At 41.9% G+C, this 27445-nt stretch overlaps 1 protein-coding gene across 1 annotated transcript in view; it reads left to right on the forward strand.

The window, feature by feature from the left end:
• GGH (gamma-glutamyl hydrolase) overlaps nucleotides 1-27445 on the forward strand; it is an 879365-nt gene that overhangs the window by 440097 nt on the left and 411823 nt on the right. Inside the window, exon 3 of the mRNA XM_044067735.1 lies at nucleotides 13137-13187. Within this exon, the coding sequence (XP_043923670.1) occupies nucleotides 13137-13187 (51 nt within the window). The remainder of the gene's footprint in view (nucleotides 1-13136; nucleotides 13188-27445) is intronic.

The following is a 27445-nucleotide window of genomic DNA, read 5'->3' on the forward strand; positions in this document are numbered from 1 at the left end:
AGAGACTACATATGCAGGCTGTTATATGTTTTGAACCTTTTGTGATGTTTCATGTGAATAGACTGGCATTAACTGTGAATTATTTCTTCATCCCTGAAGTTATAATGGATATTGTCTTCAAGTCAGATGATGCAGCATTCTTTTATATTGTTTCCTATTTTTGAGGAAAACCAATGTTGCAAAATATGAGCTCTTGAACAAAACTCTCTGCATCTGTTTCTTGAAGAATGTAGAAAGTATGAACATCTTTTTTCAATCCTTTGCATTCAGTAATGTGGATGGTCAAGAGGACAAGCAGCCACTTCCAGTCAGCTTGCAAGCTATAGAAAGTTTTCTTAAGATTTTACAGGAAAACTGATTAAAGGCTATAGGAGTGCTTCATCCTTTGTTGTTATCTTTTGTATCTCTGGTTAGCTCTCTGCAAAACATTAACATAGACTAGGATCCACACTTTTACAATTTGGACTGTAGTTTCAATGAATGCTAGAAAGCATTTCATTAAAGATCATCCAGGAAAAGACAGCCCCTTTGTAATTCTTTGCTAGGTTTTCTGCCTATGCAAGTAAAGACAAGAATGATGAAGCATTGTAGTAGTTTTGTATCGTACTCATCATAACATTAGATAGCTCAGTCGTCCTTGTCCTCATAACCTTTCCCCTATCTTTCATTATTTCATGTCTGCTTTTATATTTTCTTTCTTTTATAGAGTTATTGTGCTGTATTTCAGTTTTTAATTCATTATTTCTAAGTCCAGTGAGAGTAAAATCTTCTGCAGCCTTGATTATCAGTTGCTCAACATTTTGGCCAAGATAGTGATGGCTAAATTGTTACTGCTTGTAGCTATGGCACCCTGTATCTTCACTGGTCCTGTGAAAGACCTGTGGCTTGATATCGTGGTGATTGTGGTTGCTATTGTAACAGTATTGTGATTTCTCCTGAGAGAGAGAGATTTTCATTTTATTACTTTTATCAGGTGAAATATATGGTGTAATAGATCCTGACTTCATTATGCGCAGCATTTATAAGGTAAAGGATAGTTGTCCAAATACTGTGTTTCTGACATATTTTGGACATTTTCCTGCTAAAGCTGGTATCTCATAAAGAAGTTGTTTGATCTGGAATAATCCAGTTGCTGGGGTGGGAGCTTGGTTATAGTAATACTAATGACAACAACAGCCCAGCTCCACTGTGCATTACTATCCATATTACTAATGTGCTAAAGTACATATCCTATGCTTCTCTTAGGAGTAAGACACTACTCAGCCAAGTAAAGACTTATAAGAAAAGGATGTTTCAGTCATTTGCTGTAATGATGAGCCTACCTCTCAACCTGGAAACATCAAAAATCTGGACAAGGCCCATGAAAAATGGGTACAAATCTGTACGCTGATTAACATAAAATTTGCATACATAATTATGTAACCCTGCCCACTCCAATGGAATTGTGGGATACTAACTTTCAAATGCAAACTGAAGAACAGACCATCAAAATATGGCACCATCATACCCCTGCAGCCATTCCAATGTCCTATTACCTGGCTATTTCACCCTATTTACCATAAACACTAATGTGTGCATACTGCTTTACTAATACAATGACTATTTGGATTTTTACATTATAACAGCCCAATGCACAAACACCAATCGACATCTGCTAAACAAAGCAACACTGTCACCTATTCTGAGCATTTTCTGGCTTGTTAAACTTGATTTCTGCATTAGTAACTGTATTTAGAGCACAACCTAGAGCTGTTTACTGAATTTCCTGTTTGCACTTATTTTTAAAATCGTTTTTTTCTCAAAACTTGCATTTTATCTGTCTTTGGCCTAGCACTCTTGTGTGGGGTCATTTACTGCACTGTTATAACTTGATACTTGTGAACCTCTGCTGTCTCTGAAAAAAAACAAAAAAAATCTTGCTTTTTTCCTACTTTTCTGAGATTTAAAAAAGTTCGGTTACAGGCTTGCTGTTCTTGAACTGTTTGTAAGTTTCTTGGAGGCCATTTTTTTGCTTGGGCTAAAGGGAAGTCTCTCTGTTAATCAGTGGCAGTGAAAAACATTGAGCAGCCTGCCTGCCCCTGTGGGAGTGGTTACCGACTTGAAACTGTAGTTTTATTGGCCATTTTGGGTCAATTCCATATTCCTTCATCTTCCTCTCTTAAAACCCTCCTAATTGGGTTTAAACTATTCCTGGCTCCACAAAGTCTGCTCTTCACTTTTTCCCTTAGAACTGCTCTATCTCTCAATTTAAACACCATATTCTCATTCTAAGGCCGTTCACTGGTCCAATTAAGTAATCCTTCAAGTTAGCACTATTAAACCATAAGCACTACTTACTCTTCTACTCTCTACATTTACCCTGTCCTCTATTGGTCCGTCTTAAATTCAGTTTCCCTATATTACTCTAGCATGTCCAAAGGTCAGTCAATGGTTTCCTTTCCAGTCCAGCTGGTGAATCTGGGAATTTTGAGGCAATGTTACAACTGTCTCATGTACACGGACAACCCTCTCCTCCTCCAAACAGGTTCAAATATATGTGAGAGATGCAACTATTTAGCCAAACTGGAGTCTGAGCTCTCTCATCTCAAAACTGGTGTAACCAGTCAGGAGGAGAAGGTAACCTCACACAACACAATTCCAGTATCACATAGTCCCACCACATCAGCGAACCAAACACATAAATACACAAAAACATACTCGGAGGCTCTAAATACAAATCTACTTAAGCAACAGAGACCTCCAAAGCAGACATCCAAGCAAACGCTACCTCAAAACAAAACACGCACAACACATAGCCCACAAAGTCAGTGTGCCAAGCAGCCACAGCCCTTAAGGCTGAATAACACACCTGATACTCTTGTAATAGGTGACTCTATTGTCAGACACACTGACGTCCCGCTCACCAGGCTGAATAAAGAGAAGGTCACGGTGAACTGCCTGTCGGGTGCTAGGATCCGCCACATAACGCAAGCACTCAGGTCACTCCAAAGCAAATACAAATATGACTCAGTCATTGTAAATGCTGGTGTGAATGACTTGAGATGTACCTCCCTGGACTACATGAAAAGAGACATAGAGGAGCTCTCTGATCATGTAGCCCAAGCTGGTATGACCCTGACCTTGAGCAGCATCTTACCCTCACCTAGAATGATGCCACAGTACAAAGACAAAATGATCGATTTTAACAATTGGCTAAAATTTTGGTGTCATTCAAAGGGGATCCAGTGTCTGTCAGCCTGGGATGACTTGCTCGACAAGCCACGTTGCTTCGCTAGGGACGGCTTGCACCTGTCACCACTGGGCTTTTGGATATTGGCAAAGGCTCTTGCCACCCCCATAGTGCCTTTTTTAGGCAAGGCTCAAAAGTCAAACCCACCCCCATAGACAGCACAAGGAACAAGAAACTAAGGGTAATGCTGCTTAATGCCAGAAGTCTTAACCTCAGGATGCACGCACTCAAAGCTCTCCTCAGTATGGAGAACATCGATATCTGTGCAGAGACAGAAACCTGGTTCAAGGCTCCAGAGAGCACCCCAGCACTACCAGGCTATACCTCATATCATGCTTTTCGGCCCCAAAACCCGGACCGAACCACAAAAGGAGGGGGAGTTTCCATATTTATCAAGGATATCTACACCTCCAGTTTAGTGGCATTGCACGAAGTATCAGAGACCATCCATGTGCAACTAACAGTGGGCAAGACTGCTTTTCAGTTTATAGCATCCTACAGACCACCCTCTCAAAGTCAGGAATCCCACTCGGCTTTCCTGAAAACATTAGAGAACATGAAGATCTCTCCGAACACCATTATATTAGGCGACTTCAACTACCCAAACAGACTGGGAGCATTACTCAAGCCCCAGCACCTTAGCCCAAAGGTTCCTGGAATTTATAAACTCAAATGCTATGGAACAACTAGTCACCACTCCCACAAGAGGGGACATCATACTAGACCTGATCATTACCAACATGGGGAGTCTGTGCTCCACACCAGAAGTATATCCCTCATTGGTAAGATCAGACCATAAATTAATTTCACTGGATGTCCACATCCCGACCCCACCCCCAGCCCAGAAAACCACAGTGAAAAACTTCTCAAAAGTGAACTTCTCACTTCTCAAAACCGAAGTGGAATCCTTCAAGGCCCCAGGGCCAGTGGAAACTACGGCCCAAACTGCAGAATCCTATATAAACGCATTCTACGGACATCTCCAGGAATGCATGGATCATGCCTATCCCAAACAAAACCAAGATCCAATCATCCAAAGGTAGGCGTCCAGTCTGGTGGACCCCTGCCATAAATAAACTGTACAACAGAAGGAGGAAGCTACTACATGATAGAGCAAAATCCCTAATAGGGAAGGCATCTCTGATCAGTACTAGCAAAAAATTACGATCCCTCATAAAATCCTCCAAGGCCAGCTTCGAGAAAAGAATTGCACAGGACACCAAAGACAACCATAAGGCTTTTTTCAGTTATGTTAGGAACCTGGGATGCAACTCCCAGACTTGTTCTGAGTTGATTCTAAACGACAAAAAATACACTGAACCCACAGACATCGCCAATATCCTGGCAGACAAGTTCAGTGCAAACTTCTCCACCCCCCCCCCCAAAAGAGCAAGTATCTATCCCGGCAGAGGGCTGCCTCCCAAACATCTCTGATGCTCAGGTGAAGGCTGCCCTCTCCAAAGCAAAAAACACTGCTTCCATGGGACCAGATAGTGTCCCAGGTTGCATCCTACATGAACTCCAAGAGGAACTAATCCCTCAAATAAAACAGCTATACATTCTCAGCCTCACTACAGGATATGTACCCACAGAATGGCTTACAGCAACAGTGGTCCCACTCCACAAAGGTGGAGCCTCTACGGACCCTGGAAACTCTCTCTCCATAAGCCTGACTAGCTAAGTCTGCAAGGCTATGGAGAGGATCATCATGGAGCTCATAAACAAAGACATTGGGGACCTACAGACACTAGATCCTACCCAGTTCGGCTTTGTCAAGGGCAGATCCTGCCTTTTGAACCTGGTTGACTTCTTCAAAACAGTCACCAAAGCCATAGATGAAGGGAAGGTAGTCCACACAGCCTATCTGGACCTTGCAAAGGCATTTGACACAATACCCCACTCTGGCATCATAGATAAGCTATCCAGCTTAAATATAAACCCCTATGTCACAAGATGGGTCGCAAACTGGCTCAAAGACAGAACCCACAGAGTGAGAGTTGCTGGAGCCATGTCAGACTCGAAACCGGTCACAAGTGGCGTCCCACAGGGTTCTGTCCTGGGACCACTCTTGTTCGGTATATACTTTTCCGAGGTACTGGCAAATGTGGGAGGACTATAGCTCACCAAGTTCGCAGATGACTGCAAACTGGGTGCCATAATCGACTCTCCAGCTGACACAAACATCCTTCAAAAAGGTCTCACAGAGACAGATAACTGGTGCCAGTGCCATGGTTTAAAGCTAAATGCCAAAAAATGTATAGTCATACCCTTTGGCAAAAACAATGTGCCCACAAATTACCACATAGGCGGAAACCCATTAAGTACAGAGAAAGTTATTAGGGACCTGGGGACCCAAGTTGATAGCAATCTCTCCTTTGAAAACCACATTGCCAAAGTGGTTAGAAAGACCTTCTACATAGCCCACCTCATCACGAAGGGTTTCACATCTAGATCAAGAGAGGTAATCTTGCCCCTTTATTCATCCCTCATCAGGCCCATCATAGAATACAGTACCCCTTTTGGGGATGTACCTTACCCGATACCTGCAGCAATTAGAAAGACCCCAAAAGTATCTCACCAAGAGGATCAAGGGTCTCAAACAGATGCCATATGCTGCTCGGTTAAAAAAACTCCAGCTCTACTCAGTTGCATACCGCCTACTTTGAGGCGATCTATGCCTGACATACAAAGCTATATCAAATGCAGAATTAATGGACTTGCTCCACCTCAGTAAATCTAAATCCCTTAGAGCCACACGCTCGAGGGACTTGAACCTCAGCACAGAAATAAATAAAACTTGCTGGAGGGACAGGTTCATAACCCAGAGGCTCCCTTCGCTCTGGAATAGAATTCCCGTTCATGTGAGGCAGAGCACCTCACTGAATCTCTTCAAGAAGAATCTCGATAGGTGGATGGGAGATCGTAGGTTTGTCCCAGGGATTACTCCCGTGTCACTATTAGACAGAGGCACAGTAAACTAAACCTTAAAAAGGGCCCAGTATACTCAAATTAAGGGGTGGCGTAAGCCATACAGAATCGGGCTAGGCTTATAATTGCCCCAGGGCAGATAGCCTAGTATGAACCTATGAACAACGAAAATAGACTTTGCATTAAAACTTCTCTACCCTTGAAACTCACATTAATTGAAACAGCATTGAAACCCACACCACATTCAAAGAAAATCCTCATACACGAAAAGGGTGAAATTCGGATGATTGTTCATTGTTTCGTATCCCAGACAGCTATCTGAAATTCAGGTCTATTCCTTTGACTGTCTTCTTTATCTACAGAGCTGAGGCCATACAACAAAATATCTACTTTCCACATGAAATACATCTGATGATGTATGGCAGAAAGCAATAAGTGCAATGCAGGTTAAGCTGAATACACTCTAACCATCCTTCAGGTCAAGCAGGTCTCTGCCCCCCCCCCCCCACCTCATATCAAGCAGTGGAAATTTCAAACTTCTCTCTTGAGCACTGGGCACCCACAGACACTTGTCCTGCAACTAAAGAGACTAAACACTAATGTAGGTGCTTAACTTCCAAGTGTCTAGACAGTAAAATACCTTACCTGCATTAACTTAAACAAATGTTAGTGTATTAGTACATTTCTGCTGTATAGTTCCTTAATCAAACCTCTGTACTGATGAGTACATCACCCGGAATAAACAGCTGTATAATGCTGTCCAGTTAATGCCCCCCCCCAAAACTAAAGTCAATTTTCTTTTGAGAAATCCTCAAATCTATAAAGTAGCATTTCATTTCCTCTCCTGTTTCATCTGTAACTAACCCCAGCTTTAATTCTATATCCTTTTAAGAATGTCAGAAAATTATACTCTGTGCCCATAACATAGTCTATAACTTGGTGCAAGCATACAGTTTAAGCTACAGTTAAAAATTTAGTTTAACATATAACCATTTAAGCTAACACTACATACTTACCAAAGCCTAAAGAAACACTTGGAGTCAGTGTTAACCTGCTTCGCTCGCCCTCTCTGCGCTTGGGCTTGCTCCGCTCCCCTCCCTGCCCCCAATTCTCACCCGCCCCCACTACTTCTACTTTTATTCTAACTCCTAATTACCTGACCAGTAGTCCAACCCCCTAATTCCATAACAACTAGCCCAATCCACTCATCCTACCTTCGCCCACCCTCCAATCCATTTACAGCCAACACTGATCCCACTCCCAACAACACATTCCCAGACAACACACCTCTACCCTCACACACAACCAACCAGGAATCCTAGTTGTACTACTCACTCAAAGTAGTATCATATTACCCGCACTCACATCCCTATCTCTAGCTCTACTATCGCTAACCTTCCTAACTTCCTTACAAACAAACCTACCACTGCACAACTACTCCTATCACACTACCCACACTAGCCCACCCTCTCAAACCAACTCACACTTCTACATCTGCCCCACAATCATAAATCTTACAACTACATATTACTAACAAAAATGACACCATCTCTCCACACTAAGAAAAATTCTCATAGACCAAGCTCACAAATAATTAATATTAAAAAACACATACTGACACTCCTATAAACTCTGCTAACCTCTGGTGACATTCACCCAAATCCAGGTCCCCTCTCAGCCAGACAAACATCTGACCTGCTGACCCTAAATCTCAACATAAGAAGTATTACCAACAAGCTAACAGACCTACATACATTCACAGCCCACTACAACCCTGATGTACTCACCATTACTGAGACCTGGCTTAAACCCAGTATCCAAGATTAAGACTTTCTCCCCCCAGGGTATAATACACTTAGATCTGATAGAACAAACAGGAAAGGAGGAGGGGTAGCCATTCTCTTTAAAACACCCTTAACCTCCAGCTGCTGCACACCACACCACCCACTTTTCAAAATGCTGAAGTCCTATTTTTTGTCCTATCCAGATAAGAAACACCAAGAAGATCAATATAATATGCTGCTACATACTCCAGGCAACAACTCACTCATAATAGAAGACATCCTGCACTGGACAAAGGACAGTCTACCTCAGGAAACAATCCTACTAGGGGACCTTAACACTGACTGGGCAGCCTGTAACTCCAGCAGCCCCTCTACACATATCAATCTATATGGGTTCTCTCAACTAATTGAAGAACCAACTAGAATAGATGAGAAATCAAAGAAAGAATCCATACTGGACTGGACACTAACCAACTATCCCAAACAAAACTGTACAGTAGGCTGTTTCCCAGATGACCTAAGTGATCATCTCCCCACCTTCCTAGTCCACAAACACTCCAAACACCCCAAACCAGTAGTCTACAAATTCATACGAGATGACCGTAACCTTACCCCACAATACCGAAATACTGTCCTAAGCCACTGCAACTGGGTACCACTACGGACACTTGGGTTAGACCAGGCAGTAGACTACTTCATTACTACCTTCTCTAACATCCTTAACAGTCTAGCTCCCAGCAGAAAGATCAGAGTTAAAGCCAACTATGCACCCTGGCTAAATAGGGACACCAGAGCGTTACTAAAAGCTAGAGATAAAGCCTGGAAAATCTGGAAAACTGACAAGACCTCTAGCTCTAGGCAATACTATCAACAGCTTAGAAACAAGGGCAAGGCTGAATCCAAATTAAACAAACAAAACTATTTTCTTAGTGCCCAAAGGGAAATATTCAAGAAAATCCAAAAAACTTCTGGCATGCCATTAACTCCCTACTAAAGCCAGGCAAAACCACTACTCCAGCACCCAACTCTACTAGCAATACCCTAGATATAGCTTCTCAGTTTAATAACCATTTTACTAAATCCGTCTTAGCCCTGTCCAATCAAATAACCAAAAATAGTCTACCTCAATCACAACCTAACCTATCCCACATCACCCCCTCTTTCAGCCTGTCACCAGTACCCACCTCAACTATCAGAACACTCCTAAAACTAAAGCCAACCACACTGGCAGCTGATTAACATACCTGCTGCATACCTAAAAATGGCTAGTGACTCCCTATCATATCCTGTGTCCATCCTAATCAACCGCTCCATACTAGAATCCTACATATCCAAACTCTGGAAAGTATCTCACATCATTCCTCTCCATAAAGGAGGTAATTCTTACGAATTCTCCAACTACCGACCTATTGCCATCCTTTGCCCCTTATCCAAAATTCTTGAGAAATACATCCACTTGCAAGTGATGACATTTCTTAACACACACAATCTACTATCTACCACACAACACAGTTTCCGTCCACATCACAGCACTACCACCGCTCTTCTATCCTTCACTAATCATATAAACCTTCACAGGAATGATAACAAATATATATCAGCCATTTCCCTAGACCTCTCAAAAGCATTTGCTATGGTCTCCCACTCCATTCTACTAGATTTACTAACATGATTATCCTTCACCTCCTTTACTACAGCCTGGTTCAGAAGCTACCTATCTGACCGGCAACAGTCAGTCCAGTGGAAAGGAACTCTGTCTACACAACTTCCAACCACCATAGGAGTCCCACAGGGCTCTATACTGGGCTCACTATTGTTCTCTATTTTCACAAATGACCTCAATAGCTCTACACAACATGCCACACACATATACAATATGCAGATGATTCAACCGTAATCTGCTCCGCCTCATCTCCCACCACCCTACATACACTCACTCAAGATACCTTTAACTCAGTAGAAAAATGGTTATCAGGTATCCAACTAATTCTAAATCCCAAAAAGACAAAACTGCTACTATTTACCCCTAATAGATAAAAAAAAAAAAACCCTCTCCTTTACCATAACATCTAAGGGATGGCACCACCATCTCTCCTTCTAACCATACCAAACTTCTTGGCATTGAAATAGACAATAATCTCCACTTTGATGTTCACATCTCACATACCATAAAACTAGTACACAAAAATATAGGCTCCCTATACAGGCATAAGTCCTTTCTCTCACAAAAAGCAAGAGTCACATGCACAAAGCCACCTCCTCTCAACTCTATTATACGCAGCACCTATCTTTACCCAAATCAGACAATGTGACCTAGACAAACTAGAATCATGCTACAATAAAACAGCCAAGTTTGCTACTAACTCATCCTATAGAACCCAACACTGTGCTGCACTAAAAGAACTAAAATGGCTTGAGCTACCACAGCTACTTAACTATCACCAGCTGGGCACAGCCTACAATATTCTCAAATATCCTGAAAAAACCCTCATTATCCAACCTACTTAACTGTCTATACTGCAAACCGGTACCTAAGATCCATTGAAAAATCTCTCCTCTCCATCACCAAGGCTAACAATAATGCAGGGAAAGGGCTCTACTCCCACACCGTTGCCAGAAATTGGAACTCTCTTCCCCTATCCGTGTCCATTGCCCTAACACATCCATATTCAAAAACTCCCTGAAATCACATCTTCTTAGTACCTGGTTATGCTGTTGTATCACATAACCTTACCCATACTACTGTTAACGCCTCGGACTCCTCTCTGATCACATGCTGGATCTCTGATCCTCTGTGGGCTTGGTCATCTGAAAGGGTACTTTTAACTGTAGAATCTTACTTGATATATTTTCTTCTCTTACCAATGTATAACTGACATTGTCTTTTTACCTATGCTCTATATCTTCTTTTACCTGGAGTGTTTTATTAATTTCTTGTTGTTACATTACTATGCTCAGCATACATGATAAAACCTGTTTTGTGCATTATGCTGGATGCACTGTAACTGACATTGTCTTTTGCCTATGTTCTATATCTTCTTTTGCCTGGAGTGCTTTATTAATTTCTTGTTGTTATATTACTATGCTCAGCATACATGATAAAACCTGTTTTGTGCATTATGCTGGATGTACTGTAACTGACATTGTCTTTTGCCTACGTTCTATATCTTCTTTTACCTGGAGTGTTTTATTAATTTCTTGTTATATTACTATGCTCAGCATACATGATGTAACCTGTTTTGTGTATTATGCTGGATCTACTGTATTTGTATAACTTGATGCCGGAGCTTTTCTCCTCGGGCCTCCGCTGAAAATGGGCCTGGTCCAGTCGGAATTTCCCGGTTAACAAATGTAAAATAAATAAAATAAATAAATAGTTGGTTAAATAATTAATAGATATTAATGTAAATATGTAATACTAATGTCACATCTGTGGCAAAAATAAATAATTCTCTTAAAAATGTTCCAAAAACAACCTTTTCTAGGGGGGGACAAGCCCCTCTCTACTCCCACTGTGACTCGATAAACTTAAACTCACTCAACCTTGGAGGTGAGAGTACAATTTTATTACCTCCAATGTTCAGTGATCTCAGACTCGGTATACAAAGCATGAGTTTAAAATCAAGGCTTGATATTCAGAGTCCGATAGTACAGAAATTAACAAATCTCCATTGACAAAACAAAAGATTCTCTGTAATTACATTATACTTATGGCATGCTTCAGTTAAAACAATTTGTAAAACCACGTAAGCTATTGTAACTCATCTGAAACTACCCAATGTTTGTATGTATGTACAGTGCTGTATCAAGGCCACAAAGTACTTTTAGTTGCTGCCGGGTTTTCTATTGCTGCCGCTTCAGACTTTGGCTGAAATGTATTTTCTTGAGATCAGCAAATTACTACACTTAACATAGAAATAAGTAAATAAGACAAAATCTTTGCTTCTTGTAAAATAATGCAGAGATCATTTCCTTTGGTGCTTCCGATATTTACCTAAAATCACATTTTAAACGCACTTGAAATCGTAGATTCAATATTTTTTTTTCAAGTTCCTTACTTTGTTTGCAGCCAGGCGACGAGCCTTCTAATTACCTCCAATTTGTAACCACCACGAGCGCTACATCCACAAACAAGCCAACAGTGCTTCTAACTACAATCCGCGAGCGCGTCTTTCACAACTGGAGCTTCTAAATAAAATAAAATCCAGAAACGGAAAGGCAGGAGTGAGATATCCACAAACAAGCTATTCCCGCTCACAAATTTGAGATGGAAATACGTGCGCAAGCTGAATTCCGACAGGCTGGGAGCCCTGACGGGAGTGCTGACGTCATCATGCTTGCAATGAAAGTGCGAAAAATAAAAAACAAAAGACAAAAATCGGAAATTAAGGGGTGCCACTCGGGGAATTTTGGCACCCCATTTTTGGACCCCAAAACTTGGTAAAAAACGAGTAATTCAGGACAGTTGGGAGGTATGATGGTGAGTAGGTCACACACTATGCTTTCACTCCAGGACCTAGTTTGGCTGGAGCTTTAACAAATGTTCAGTCTTATTCATTTGATTTAAATGCATAAGCTCATTTATACAACTGACTGCACACTCAACTTTCTTTGTAGTATTCTAAAATGTTATTGCCCAGCCAAGAAATTGAGGTCCTCAGGATTTTTTTTTGAAATGTACAAATTCCTTAGTGTACTTAGTGGCTCTGGTTGCAGCATTATTGTACCCACTATATAGAATTCTCTACCTCAGCATGTGTAAGAGTATCTCAAATAAGACCGTGCTTAACACACTTGTAAAAGACATCTTCCTGTCAAAGTAGTCATTCATATTTGGTACCACATTTTCCTCATGCACTAAAAGTTGTGAAATGAGCCTAATGGTAATATGAAATCCATTAGTTGTGCAGTCGTTTCACCATTTCATATTATATTGCTAAGCATGCTAATTTGTGGGCCTTAACCTTTCTTGCGTTATAACAGTCACTAGTATTAATGCATGTATCTCTGCTATAATATAGTGTGACTGATTTATCATTGCAAACAGCTGAAGTTATTCTTTTTTATATATTTTTTTTCTCCTAGAGATCCAAGTAAGCTGTTTTTGTCTGCATTGTTGCAATGCTGAATTCTATTTCATTCTTACCTAAAAATACACTATAGTCTGATATGTTAATCCTTTTGTCTTTTGTCAGGATTGGTCTTCCAGAAGAGGAATATAAGAAGCTTTTCAATTCCGTTAATGGGTAAGTCCCGAAAACCTATTTGCTGCTGTACTCTATATTAGATCAGTGATGTTTGTTTTGAATCGGTAAATCTTATTTTTCAGTTTTGTGGTGCTAAGGCTGTTTGCCTGTGGTGTTAAGCAACAGCTTGATTTGGACTTCTTTGTGCTACTGTTAAAGTAAGTAACACATAATTGGTCTTCTTTCCTGTGTATGTTTTATGTGATGTAAGAATGGAGATTCCTTAATGCCATTCTGGCTCACTTCTATTTGTTCTTTACTAATAAAATAACTATAACTGTCACATTTGTTACTGCTTTATACCATTCAGTAATGCCTTTTTTCTCATGTTCATATTTTTAGTGCCATTTGTACCATTAGTGTCAGTATAGCACTCTAATCCCTGCCTAGGAGTAGAACTGGTTTTATGTTATCTGTTGGGAAAGAATGTCAGAGATTCTTGCCTTGCCTGTGTCATCTTTAATTAAAACATGACAAGGAGGTGAAATGATAACCAGGAAAATTAGCTTATTTCTTAGAGAAGTGATAAACTATAGAAGAAAAAAAATCTGTATCAGTGTTTTTTTTCCAAAACTCCGGTAAGAAGAGGAACAAAATGACAAAGAAGGGGAATAAGAAAAGGAGTTAAAGCATGAGCAATATGAAAACATATCTAATATTGTAGATCCTCCATGGGTGTTATGGTTCGGTTCATCTTTTCCAGCATTTAAAATATGGCAAGTTTTGCTCAGGGAAAATCCCATGTTTGTGATGATGCACACTGCGTATAATGTTTATCTAACTCCACCAGCTGTTGGTTGCCACTTGCACAGTTCATAACTTGTCTGTTGCTGTCACTAGTAAACTTTTTGTGTCCTTATATTCTCTACTGTTTGTGGTTTTCACATTTCTGCTGAACTTCTCTCTAGCATTGCTTGGTGTTCATCATTTCCCCTGCTGCAATAGTTTTTTAGGCTATATGGGTTGTGTCTTGCCGAAAATACAACTAGCCAGCTTCTAAAAGCTATGGCTCCCTCCCACACTTTCACTCTTACTGCTGCTGATTGGTCAGCCCTGAGAAGGGAAAATTAGCAGTCAGAGAAAAAAAATCTTTAGAACTTTCTTGCAGCTTCTTGAAGAAGCAGCTCAGAGGCTTCACAAGAGCAGCAGCCAGCCAGCCTTTCAGCTACTTCCTGGCATCCCACCGAACTAATGTGTTTAATGTACACATACACATATATGCACACAAATAAATATATATATATATATATATATATATATATATATATATATATATATATATATACGTATGTATATATAAAGTTTTTTTTTTTACCTTTAAAGTGTATAGTTGGCACATTGGTTAAGGTTGCAAGCTCTAGTTCGTGTTGCACAGGGTTAGATTCCCTCAGCCCTCAGTCACTTAATCTGTCATTATTCCCATGCTGATCCTAAAAAGGGACTTTGTGTAAAGTGGTCCTGTCTAGTTAAATAGGGATTAATAGTAGTAGTAATAGCAATAATAATAATAATAATAATAATTTATTATTTTTGTTATTGTTTTGTTGTGGTCCCTTTAAGAAACCTGTTATTTTTTTTAACTATCTTATGTTTCCTGTCTGGGACAACTCTTTTTAGCTTTAGCTAGTGTGAGGGCTTATTTGATGTGGAAATGAACTGCATATACAAACTTTATTTATTTATTTATAAAATGTTAAATGCGAGGAAGTGTTTCATCTGAGCAGTTATGAAGACAGACCTTTTAGCACTTGTGTTCAGTCTGTAACAACTCGCATGCCATTTATTTCTGTCAGACTAATTTCGCTTTTAAGGGGTTCTGACAGGATTGTAGTGTACAACTTGTGTTTTTACACGCTATGTAGGACTTGTGTTTACTCTGTGACAGCTTACCCACAATTTGTGTCTGCCAGGCGAATTTTACTTCCTAAGGAGTTTCTGACAGCATTTTAGTGTACTGCTTATGCTTTACTGTGTTTTTGAGAATTTTCTTTTTGGGATAAATGTAATGTGCTGCTTGTGTAAAATTTTGACTATTTACCTTACAGCTGACTCGTTCCAGTGATTTGGCTGCATCCAACACATCCTCGGTCACAACATGAATAATTACCCCACTTCTACTAGTCTGACTTCTGCAGTTACTAAAAAGAAAAAAAAAACTTACATGATAGCCCCTGCCAACTATGTAGGCTCACTCTGTGCCTCGGCCAATAGTGGGATAACCTGAAGTAACCATTGGTTGTTCCTCAGACCACTCACTTAAAACCTGTCCAGCATCTTCTGATGTAGCATTTTCAGCTTCCAGGAACTAGGGGCAGCCGCATCTTCTTTGGGTGTTCCAGTGTCTAGACTGAACACGGGAGAACCAGCTTAACTGAGAGTTTTAGTAGAAGATGATACTGGATGTGTCCAGTAAAGAGACCCATTGTAGGGGCACAGTTTTTCTTTTCGTGGTTGGTCTCGCAAGATAGTCTGTAAGTAAAGATGATTTTCTGATCTTATCTAAGAAATTATTACAGACAGTTAATCGTGTCAAACAGCCTTCAGCACTACTCAAGTCCACCAATAATATGGTGAAAGAAGAAAATTAATTCTGAGAGATTTTAAGATTTTTCACTCCCCCTCCCCCACTTTCAAATCTCCCAATTCCTCTTTCATGTTTAAGAAACAACTAGAGATGGTAGGAAGGAAACAATAACAAAGAGTGACACTTCAGTATGTCTGCCTATGGAGACTTTTCTGTTTTCTGATAGGAGTGTTTCATCTGAGATCACCTTGCAGACTGGTTGCTTCTTAAGATATTAACTTTTGCTGGAAGAGTTCACCTCGCCTCCATCTGCACTTGCATATAAGCAGATTTAAGATTCATTACATGGAAAACTAATCTTTTTGCTCTGACATCTGCAAGATGAGTATCTGAGTTGCTAGGTCTCTTGGTGGGTTAACCCTCTCTGGTCTGCTTTTGGGAGAAGGTATCAGTAAGAACAAATCTGTCATCCATGCCCAAGGTTATTTCAGAGTTTCTTTGAATCAGGCCTGCAATCTCCCAATGTTCTAGCATAACACACCATGATGGAGAGAAAAGATTGTTCATACTTTGGACTTGCATAGGCAGCTTAGGTACTGTCTTGACAGAACCAAGTAATTTAGAAAAAAAAACAATCAGCTGTTTATTTCTTATGCTGGGGCTAAGAAAGGACAACCAGTGTCAGACTATTTATAGTTGGTTGTCCTTGGCTAATGCCTTTTGTTATACCCACCATTGTAAACCACTTCCAGGCAGTATTAAGGTACACTCTCCAAGGAACATGTCTTTGATAGTATATTGAAAAGGGGTGGATACCAGAAGGTTTCTAGAGACAGTTACATGGCCCTCTTTATATACCTGCACAAGCCATTGCATACTGGATTTATTTGTCTAGCTTCAATACCTGCACAAGGCATTACATACTGGATTTATTTGTCTAGCTTCAGGACTGGTTTTGCTAGGATCATTCTCCACAGCTCCTGCATCTGTATCTGTAATCAACCCTGTGAAGACTCTTACAGATGGGTGAAGGCTGCCAGCCTAGTCAAATAGAATTTAGTACATAATTCTGTCCTTTGTAAATATGAATGTTGAAATACAAGCTTGTTTTCTTAAATGAAAGAATTTGCTGTGAAATGCTGAACTTAAAACAATGTAGCACTATTGTTCTGTGCTGTAAAGAAAGCTAAGTCAAGCATTTCTGGTCTGTCCTTTGAAATTAAAATTACTTCATGACTGTCTTTGATGTGTACAATTCAGCTCTGGCCGGGCTAGATGAAAGCTTCCTGCCTATTGTTGTAAGGCTAAAGTTAATGACCAGAATTTACATGTGGAATGTCCTTTATTGCCCTGTTTCCTGACCAGCTAAAAGATAACAAAAGGGAGATGTTAAAAATGTAAATGCAGTTAATATGTAGCTTGGGAACTCCAGGAAAGTGTAAATGAATGTTGTAATGTTTATCAGAACTGCAATTGCAATTTAAACAGAGAGAACCAGAGATTATTAAGCATTTTTGTCTAGATCATCCAACTCACAGCACTGCCTGTTTTATGTAAGTTATCTTAGACTTGTGTTTTCTTTTAGAGATAGCTAGAAACTAGAAAGATTAGACTGTGTTTTTCTGTGATGTCAGAACTGTACTAAATTATTTTAAGTATTTCTGTGTGATCTCTGAACTCTTGACTAGCTCTGTGTAGTAGAAAGTATTGTCTTTTGGTTTTAATTATTTATTATTAAATATTTTGAAACCTTTTAACTGGTTTGTGTAGAGATCATTTAAGCTCTTTAGAGTAGTTGTATGCCTTTGGTAAAATTGTACAAAGCTGCTCCTATAGCTTTAGCCTTGGGCAATACTACCAATTGGATAATAATATTACACAGTAATAAATGGACACCGTTTTAAGGACCTTTGAGTAGCTGATAATTATTAGTGAGTGGTGGCAGCTGGAACTACCATATAGACTGGGTAAAAGGGGCACAGCTGGAGAACTTGTGCCAGCCCTCCCCAGAAGTGACTGTGTGGTTGTATAAACTCTTATCTCAAAGTGTGTGTGTGTCAGCTACTTGAGCAGGGACACGAAGCACTGGTTGGACAAAGAGGGTGCTGGAGATTTTAGCTTGCCCAGTTGGCTGAGATCTGGACCCTATAGCTGTGCCAGTGGGGAGTCTTATTGGGGACCTGGAGAGCAAGGGAGCGACCAACCCCAGACTGACTGTGATCTCTGTGTGCTCTTAAGGGAAATTGCACTTTATTGTGTGTATTTGTTATCCTTTTCCTCCTATATGATTCGCTCTCTCTGGTGTTAGTTGTGAGCATTGAGGCTCCTTGATTGCTGGGCCAGGGCACCCACATCACATATTAATTGGTGGTAGTGTTGGGATATCCACATCACATATTAATTAGTTGGCAAATACTAATTGGCTTGTAGTGGTGTGGATAGAGTGAATCCTGTAGCTTGTGTATAGTGAGCTTTGAAGGTGTTTTGTACTCTAAAACAGCCACACAATGAATACTCAGAGTTCAGATCACAATTGTTTTATTTCTTTTGTTAGCTTAGTTAGTCAGGGTGAGCAGGCAACATGTCAGCAGAGGAGTAGGGAAAGCTGACAAGGAGCCAGCTGGCATAGATGTGCCAAGCTAGGGGACTAGTGCATGGAAACCTGACTAAGGCAGACCTGATTGCAGCCTTGATTACAGCTGCATCCGAAAACAGCAACCAAGAGGACAATCAGACTGGCATTGGAGATATAATACCCTCAAAGAATGGACAGCTCAACCTTTTTGCAGTAGACTTAAAAATCCAGCTGGAGTTAAAGAGACTTGAGTTGGAGGCCAGGCATTTGGAAATAGAAGCAGCTGAGAGACTGAGGAGTCTACAGGCTGAGGAGAACGAGAAACTGTTCCGTCTGGAAGCTGAGGAAAAGCAAAGACTGAGGCAGCATGAGAAGAAGATTCTGACTCTTTGCCAGAGTCATGGAGGTAATGGGGAAGGGAGTAACTAGACCCCAGAAGCACAAGAGGTCAGTAATTATTTTCCGCAGTTTAAAGAGGGGGATAATTTTGATAGTTTCATTCATATGTTTGAGAGGGTATGTAAACAGTATGAAGTTGACCAAGGGCTCTGGGTATGGTTCCTGTGACCCCCTTACTCCATGGTAAAGCTGTAACTGCATTACTTAAAATGTCTGACGTTGCATGTTTTGATTATACTGCTGTTAAGAAATGTCTTTCAGAACTGTTTAAGCTACCACCTGAAACGCATAGGAAAAGGTTTTGTGAGAAAAGACGCAAGGCAGATGAAAGTGTGTGTGAATTTGTTGCTGAACTGAGCAGTTATTTCCATAAGTGGGTGAGTGGATGTCAGGTCACCACTTTTGAAGGGCTGGCAGACCTTTTGGTGAGGGAACAAGCCCTTAGCACTTGCCTGAGGACATGAGGATCTGGTTAGCTGATAGACAAATGCGCTACATCAGATGAGTTGAGGAAGAAGGGAGACCTACACCTGGCAAGCAGGGCAGCCCTGCACAAGAAGGGGACCCCCAGTACTGCTCATGGGTCTAAAAGAACCCATGGTGGGCAGCACAGACTGCCACAACAGAATCTGCCAGTAGCAGGGGAAGCCACTAGTCCAGGTACACATCCAGGAGCTAGGGTTAAATGTTTTGGATGCAACCAGTGGGGCCATGTGGCATACAGGTGTCCACGGAGGCAAGGTGGGGAACAAAAGGTGAAGGAGTCAGTATGTGGGAAAGACAAAATGCTAATAGTAGGTTGTCTTGAGACAACAGGGGTACTAAACTACCATCCTGCAGATGTCCTGAGAGGTAAGGATTTGGATGAGGCAGTACCATGTGCTTATGCAGTTACACGCGGTCAGGCTAGGAGACAAGCATGTGGGTCTGGTAGCCAGGGGGAGACCCAGGCAGACTGCATACTTGCAATCAGGATTGGTGAGGTGGTTACTTAAGGGAGTGAGCTACGCTGTAGCAGTGAGACTGAAGGTGAGCCACAGCTGCTTGTGGGTACTGATGTTCCCTTGGAAAGAGTGACTGCAAAGGTAGAGGTGAGTAGTAGTACCCAGGCTGATGGGCACCACTGTCAGAGGATGCCAGACTTCCTGTGGAAGGGGAGCTGGGAAGGGTTACAAGGAGAGAGTTGAGACAGACTCGGCTCTCAGACCCTACATTGCAAGGCCTGAGGCAGGTAGCTAGGGAGGCACCTAATTCTCAAGGAAAGGGGGAATCTGTATACTGGGACAAAGGGTTTCTATTCAGAGAGTGGACACCTGAGGGAGGGCTAGAAGTTGAGAGAGTACAACAGTTGGTAGTGCCTAGAGGCTACCATCTGGCACTTCTAACCATAGCCGATTATATTCCCTTTGCAGTTCATATGGGCATAAAGCGTACAAAGAGGCATATTATGCAGAACTTCTATTCACCTGGAATTTCCAGAGATGTAACAGGGTACTGCAGGACCTTTGAGCAGTGCCAAAAGGTAGTCAAGGCAGGAGACAAGGTGAGAGCTCCTTTGATGCCTTTGCCAGTGATTGAGGAGTCATTTCAGAGGGTAGCTATGGATATTGTGGGTCTTCTGAGTACCCCAAGTTCCACAGGAAAAAAGAATATCCTAGTGGTAGTGGATTATGCTACACAATACCCTGAGGCAGTGGCTTTGTCCTCCATTGAGGCAGAAAAGGTGGCAAATGCTTTGTTAGAGATTTTCAGCAGGGTAGGTTTCCCAAAAGAAATACTGACTGACAGAGGTGCCAATTTCATGTCAGACCTGCTGTCTTTTCTGTGGAAGTCCTTTGGGGTGAAGCACATGATGATGACCCTCTACTATCCCCAGACTAATGGTCTTGTTGAGAGGTTAAACTCTGCAATCAAGTCCATGCTATGGGCATTTTGCAGATCAGTTTAAGAGGGAGTGGGACAAATATTTGCCCCATCTGTTTGCTTACAGAGAGGTTTCCCAGGAATCCATAGGTTTTTCATCCTTTGAGTTGCTGTATGGGCATAGGGTGAGGGGACCGCTAGATTTAATTTGAGATGAGTGGGAAGGTGAGTGCGAGTCTCACAAGAAGTCTGTTGTGGCTTACGTCCTAAACCTCAGGACAAGGCTCAGAGAACTCATGGACTTGGCCCAGGAGAACCTGACAGAAGCTCAACAACAGAGAAAGTTGTGGTATGACAGGAATGCTTCTACTAGATATATGCTGTGGGGCTGCAGGTAATGGTTCTCATTCTTGTCAGACACAACAAGCTGCAAGCAGCTTGGGAGAGTTCCTACAAGGTGGTAAGGAATTTAAGTGATGTTAACTACATGGTGGATCTGCTAGGCAGATGGCAGTGGCACAAATTGTACCATGTTAACATGATGAAATCTTACCATGATAGGGAGGCCCTTGTGCTGAGCATTTGCAGTGGATTGCAGGAGGAGTCTGAGGGAGATCTGGGGACTGATCTCCTCAGTGAGGCTCGAGCTGACACCTCAGTGGAAGGGGTAGCAATGTCCCATCAGCTGCCTCCTACCCAAGTTCGAGAAATCCTTGCAGTGTTGCAGGAATTTGAGGACATGTTCACAGGGAAACCAGGGTGCACCCACCTGGTGCAGCACCAGGTGGATACAGGACCCCAAAGGCCTATTAGCCAGGCCCCTTATAGGGTGCCTGAGAGAGTCAAACAGACTCTGAGGGAGGAGGTACAGGAGATGTTGGAACTAGGGGTGATTGAAGAGTCCAACAGTCCCTGGGCCTCCAGAGTGGTGCCAAAGAAGGATGGCAGCACCAGGTTCTGTGTGGACTACAGGAAATGAAATAGTCACACCGAGTCGGATGCTTACCACATGCTTAAGACAGATGAGGTGCTAGAGCAGCTGGGTGGGGCTAAGTATCTTACAACCATTGATCTTACCAAGGGTTACTGGCAGGTGCCCTTGGCTCCCAGTGCTAGAGAGAAGTCAGCCTTTGTGACCCCTTTTGGCTTGTATGAGTTCACAAAGATGCCCTTTGGGATGAAAAATGCCCTATCAACTTTCCAGAGGCTGGTAGATCATTTCCTAGCAGGAGCAGGAGGGTTTGCCCTTGCTTACCTAGATGATATTGCCATCTACAGCCATTCCTGACCAGAGCACCTTCAGCATGTCAGGGAGGTGCTAGGCAGACTACAGAGAGCAGGGTTGACCATTAAGCCGAGCAAATGTCAGGTTGGTATGGCGGAGGTCTCCTACCTAGGACATAGAGTGGGGAGTGGTAAGATAAGGCCAGAACCTTCCAAAGTGGAAGCCATTCAGGCATGGCCTGCACCTGTTACTAAAAAGCAGGTGAGGGCATTTTCAGGGACAACAGGGTACCACAGAAAGTTCGTCCCCAGTTGTAGTACCATAGCTGCTCCCCTCACAGACCTGACAAGGAAGAACAGTCCAGATAAAGTAGTGTGGACCCCAGCATGTGAGCCGGCATTTCAGAAGCTTAAAGAAGTTTTGGGAGGACCCCCTGTGTTAGCCAGTCCAGATTACAGCAAAGAATTTGTTGTTCAGGTGGATACTTCAAACCATGGGGATGGGGCTGTATTTAGCTAGATCTTCAGAGGGGGAAGAGCACCCAGTAGTTTATCTCGGTCGTAGGCTTCATCCCAGGGAGGAATGCTATGCAGCTGTAGAAAAGGAATGTCTAGCCATAGTGTGGGCATTGCAGAAACTTCAGCCTTATCTGTATGGAAGGAAATTCACTGTTATGACAGATCACAACCCCCTAATATGGTTAAACAGAGGCAGCCAGCAAAATGCCAAGTTGCTAAGATGGAGCCTAGGGTTGCAAACATATGATATGTCAGTGTAGCACCGTAGTGGGAGTAGCAATGCCAATGCAGATGGGCTCTCAAGACAGGGAATGGGGTAGGTATTCTCATATAGACCTGACCCTCTGAAGTGGTGTTTTTCAAGGGTCACTTGAAAAACTAGCTTGATTTGTCTTGGGGGGGGGGTGTGAAGACTGGTACAGATGGGTGAAGGATTCCAGCCTAGTGAAATAGAATTTGGTACATTATTCTGTCCTTTGTAAATATGAATGTTGAAATACAAGCTTGTTTTCTTAAATGAAAGAATATGCTGTGAAATATTGAACTTAAAACAATGTAGCAACATTTTTCTCTGCTGTAAAGAAAGCTAAGTCAAGCATTTATGGTCTGTCCTTTGAAATTAAAATTATTTCATGACTGTCTTTGATGTTTACAATTTGGCTCCAGCCGGACTAGATGAAGGCTTCCTGCCTATTGTTTTAGGACTAAAGTTAATGACCAGAATTTACATGTGGAATATCCTTTATTGCTCTGTTTCCTGACCGGCTGCAAGATAACAAAAGGGAGATGTTAAGAATGTAAATGCAGTTAGTGTGTAGCCTGGGAACTTCAGGAAAGTGTAAAAAAAATGATGTAATGTTCATCAGAACTGCAAATTCAATTTAAATAGAGAGAACCAGAGATTATTAAGCAATTTTGTCTTGATCATCCAACTCACAGCACTGCCCGTTGTTGTATGTAAGTTATCTTAGACCTGTGTTTTCTTTTAGAGATAGCTAGAAACTAGAATGATTAGACTGTTTTTCTTCAATGACAGAACTGTACTGCTGAATTATTTTAAATATTCCTGTGTGATCTCTGAACTCTTGACTAGCTCTGTGTAGTAGAAAGTATTGTATTGTGGTTTTAATTATTTATTTTTAAATATTTTAAAACCTTTTAACTGTGGCTGGTTTGTGTAGAGATAATTTAAGCTCTTTAGAGTACTTGTATGCCTTTGATAAAATTGTGCAAAGCCACTCCTATAGCTTTAACCCTGGGCTAAACTACCAATTGCATAATAATATTGCACAGTAATAATTGGACACCCTTTTAAGGGCCTTTGAGTAGCTGATAATTATTAGTGGGTGGTGGCAGGTGGAACTACCGTATAGTCTGGGTAAAAGGGGCACAGCTGGAGAACCTGTGCCAGCCTTCCCCAGAAGTGACTGTGTGGTTGTATAAACTCTCATCTCGAAGTGTTTGTGTGTCAGCTGCTTGGGCAGGGACACGAAGCACTGGTTGGACAAAGAGGGTGCTGGATATTTTAGCTTGCCCAGGTGGCTGAGATCTGGACCCTATAGCTGTGCCAGTGTGGAGTCTTATTGGGGACCTGGAAAGCAAGGGAGCCACCAACCCCGGACTGACCGTGATCTGTGTGTGCTCTTAAGGGAAATTGCAGTTGTGTATTTGTTATCCTTTAACCATATGTGAGATGTCCTCTCTGGTGTTAGTGGTGAGGATTGAGGCTCCTTGATTACTGGGCCAAGGCACGGGCGTTACAAACCCATATAGCCTAAAGTCTACTGCAGCAATTGGAATGCTGAACATAATACAGTTGTGGAAGCTGCACCTACCCACAACAGTAGAAGTTTTAAATTCTTCACTGTTTTAGTAATTGCATTTACCCACCACCCCCCTAGTGGTATATAGGGTTAGTTCTTGTTTGCCTAGTTCAGGATGAGTGCACTTCTTCTTAACTTTAGGGCAAAGAATTCCTCAACATTTCTCAGTTTGACTGCTGATTTTCCTTCTTCAGGAATGCCCAGTAGCAGTCAGAGTGGAAGTGTGTGTGTGTGTGTGTGTGTGTGTGTGTGTGTGTGTGTGTGTGTGTGTGTGTGTGTGTGTGTGTGTGTGTGTGTGTGGTAGAGATTTTGGAAGCTGGCTGATTGTAGTGTCTTGGGCAAGACCAAACCCATATAGGCAAAAGGCTACTGCAGGACTTAGGAGTTTGACCATCTGCTTTTATAGGTAAGCACAATTTGCATAACTGTACTTTTTGTAATGCAGCTTTGTAGAGAAAGGCAGGTGGGTTTCCAATGCAGCCTGAGTCTTAGGTTAAGCTTTTTATACTGATCATAGGACCGGTAAAGAGCTAGCCCTTCTGAGGAAAATTCATTGTTGAGGTCAGTCTTGAAGTCTTCACAAGTGTAAAGTGCATCCTTAGCTATGAATGACTTGAGTCAACACTGACCAGTGCTGCCATAGAGGACTGGAGGGCTAGGGGTGCCTAGCTCTGGCTGTTACCCCGAGAGTGTATCTTGTGGTATTAACAACTTTTGGGTCATCTAATTTGATCTTCTCTTAGCCTCAGTAGAGTCACTCACTACTCAGTAAGGGAGGTGTCAGTAGGATTATTCCACTCCAGGATACGTGGTGGTGTTAGTACCAAGACCATTGCAGGCTTTGCCATTCCTATTGCATGTGCTGCCATTAGGAAGAGTGTGTGTGTGTGTCTGTGTGGGAGCGACTGTTTACCTGCCACACACAGGTGCCACTCGTATAGTCAGTCTTGTGTGACTTTCTGTGTGATCCCTTGCATGTGTTTTTAGGGGATAATGTACTCCATTTTAGACCCCCATGAAGACTCCGAGGATATGATCCCTTGCATGTGTTGGCAGGATAGATTTCTGTCCCAAGGACTCCCCATCTATGGAATAGACTTCCTCTCCATCTCAAGCAGAGTACCTCTCTAGCCCTCTTTAAGAGGAACCTGGACGGCTGGATGGGAAACAGAAAAAACACCCCTGGGATCCCACATGTGTCCATGCTGGACAGGGGAAACAGGTGCTAACTTTGTGAGAATATGGGCAAAATCCTTGACTTGGCTTGTAAGGGCCTCTGGGCCAGTAGCGTAGTATCATCCTACGAACCTATGGGTGGTTTTGTTTCTGTAATGGACAGGTTTGATGAATTCATTTGACTGTGTAGCATTCCCCTTGAACAACCCTTTGTTTGATGTTTCTTTGTAAGTGTTGAGGTTTGGTGTACATTGGCCTGTTTCCCCATTTGATATCATTTGGTCACCCTGCCTAATTTCTTCACACTTACATATCTGGACAAGGAGTCTTTGGAGCCTCAGGATATCCCTCCCTTGGCGTCACAATTCAAGTGTGCTGTCTTGGAAGTCTTGGGGCACCTTCAGTCTTCTTCGATAACCTCTTGGGGGAGGATAACTGTCTAAATAAACCTATAGCTAGCTAGTTGGTGTAACTTGCTATATATGCATCTTCAAGCTGACACCTTTGCCGTCTCACTTTGGTGTTTCTGGATCCAGAGACCACAGCTGCCTTCTACTTTGCTTTCTGACAAGGATATGTTACAAGCAAGTTTTTATTTCTGTAAAATATCAATATTGAGGGTCCTCAACTAGGCATCTCAGCTCTCCAGTGTCCAGTCTTTTCTAGTAGAATGGACACTGAGCAACATTAAGGTCCTTCCTTGGTCTGAACTCCGGTATGACATTGGCATACCCTCTGTATGTCTGTCAGGTACTGTTGGTGACTTCAAAGCAAGGTGGGGCTGCATGCAACATTTGAATGGCTAGGGACAACTGGAATGAGGTTAGGTTACATGGACGTGCTCATTGTTAGCAAGATTACTGTTTTGTTTAAGTATTTGATCATACTCTGTTGCACATACTCAGTATCTACTTTGTTACCATATTCTTCATTCTGCATAATTGATGCATACATACTGTGCCCCTGAAATCTTTCTGTGCTAGAGGTAGCATGGCAAAGAGCATTTGAGGAATCAGTGGGGTGTGGGCACAGTAATCAGAGGAGCAGAGTGCTAAGTGGGCCTTAGAGAGAAGTATTTAAAAAAAAAAGATGGCAGTCTGCTATCATGGATCTCATGGATCCTGGCTACACAGTGAGCTGTGGGATCTGTCTCTCTGGAATTAAAGATATGCACCCTGCTTGCCAGATAATGCATACCAGGAATAAATCCATTATGATCACTGTGACAGTGACCCAGGTTAACTTAATTAGCCAGATGCTAGAGGGAGCCAACTGGAAGGATCGAAATGTGTGGCAGAGGACCACGTCTCTCATCTTGGGTAAGGAGGTGAAGATTTCTCCATGCATGTTTCACACAGGTGATTGTTTGAAGTTCATTAACAGCAACAGGTGAAGCAGCAGTTCATTACTGACAGGATGTTTCCACAGAGAAAGTTGCACACAGATGCATGTAGTGACTTAGTTTTTCCTGGAAATTGTCAGTATGGGTTAGTAAAACAGGTCGAACCTGCCCAACACCGCAGTCCAAATATAGTCCTGCCTGGAAGCCAGGAGAAAAAGGACAGGAATGTAAAGTGTTTCCTTATCTGTGTTGCATAATGTATTTAATGAAAATGCAAAAAAAAAGTTGCCATTTTTTTACAGTATCTTGAGTGTGAACACTTTAATTATGTTTTTTTTTTTCTTGTTGAAAAATAGTATGCATGGCTGTGTTTGAAGGTATGTGATTCCCTCTGCCTCCTTTGGCTAAGTGTGTGACTGAGCAAATCACTTAACCAAGCTGTGCTGCCAAACTGAGTCAAACTGAGTGTGAAAAAGGCCAACAAAGATCAGTGCTGTACCCCAGTAAACAAATACAAAAAAAAAAAAAAAAAACTGTGTGATGTTCCCTGTTTGTTAAAGATCCCCAATGTGAATGGCAAGCTTTTGCTCAGGGTATGTTTAAAGCTTTAATGGCCTCCTCAAGGGGTGGCTTCCACTCCTGTTAAGAGGTCTAGGGAATTGGACTCCTCGGTTGAGAACTTGGATTTTGGAGTAGAACCCTTTGCTTATTCTTCCCAAGTTCCCTCCCTTCTGGATTTTGGTTTGGATGAATAGTACTTAAGTCAAGATTTCCCCTTGGAAAAATTATCCTTTGGGGGGGACAGTGTTGCCC

The sequence above is a fragment of the Protopterus annectens genome, chromosome 1.part0 (assembly GCF_019279795.1).
Source record: "Protopterus annectens isolate FY-2018-M chromosome 1.part0, PAN1.0, whole genome shotgun sequence".
Classification (NCBI taxonomy): Eukaryota; Metazoa; Chordata; order Ceratodontiformes; family Protopteridae; genus Protopterus; species Protopterus annectens.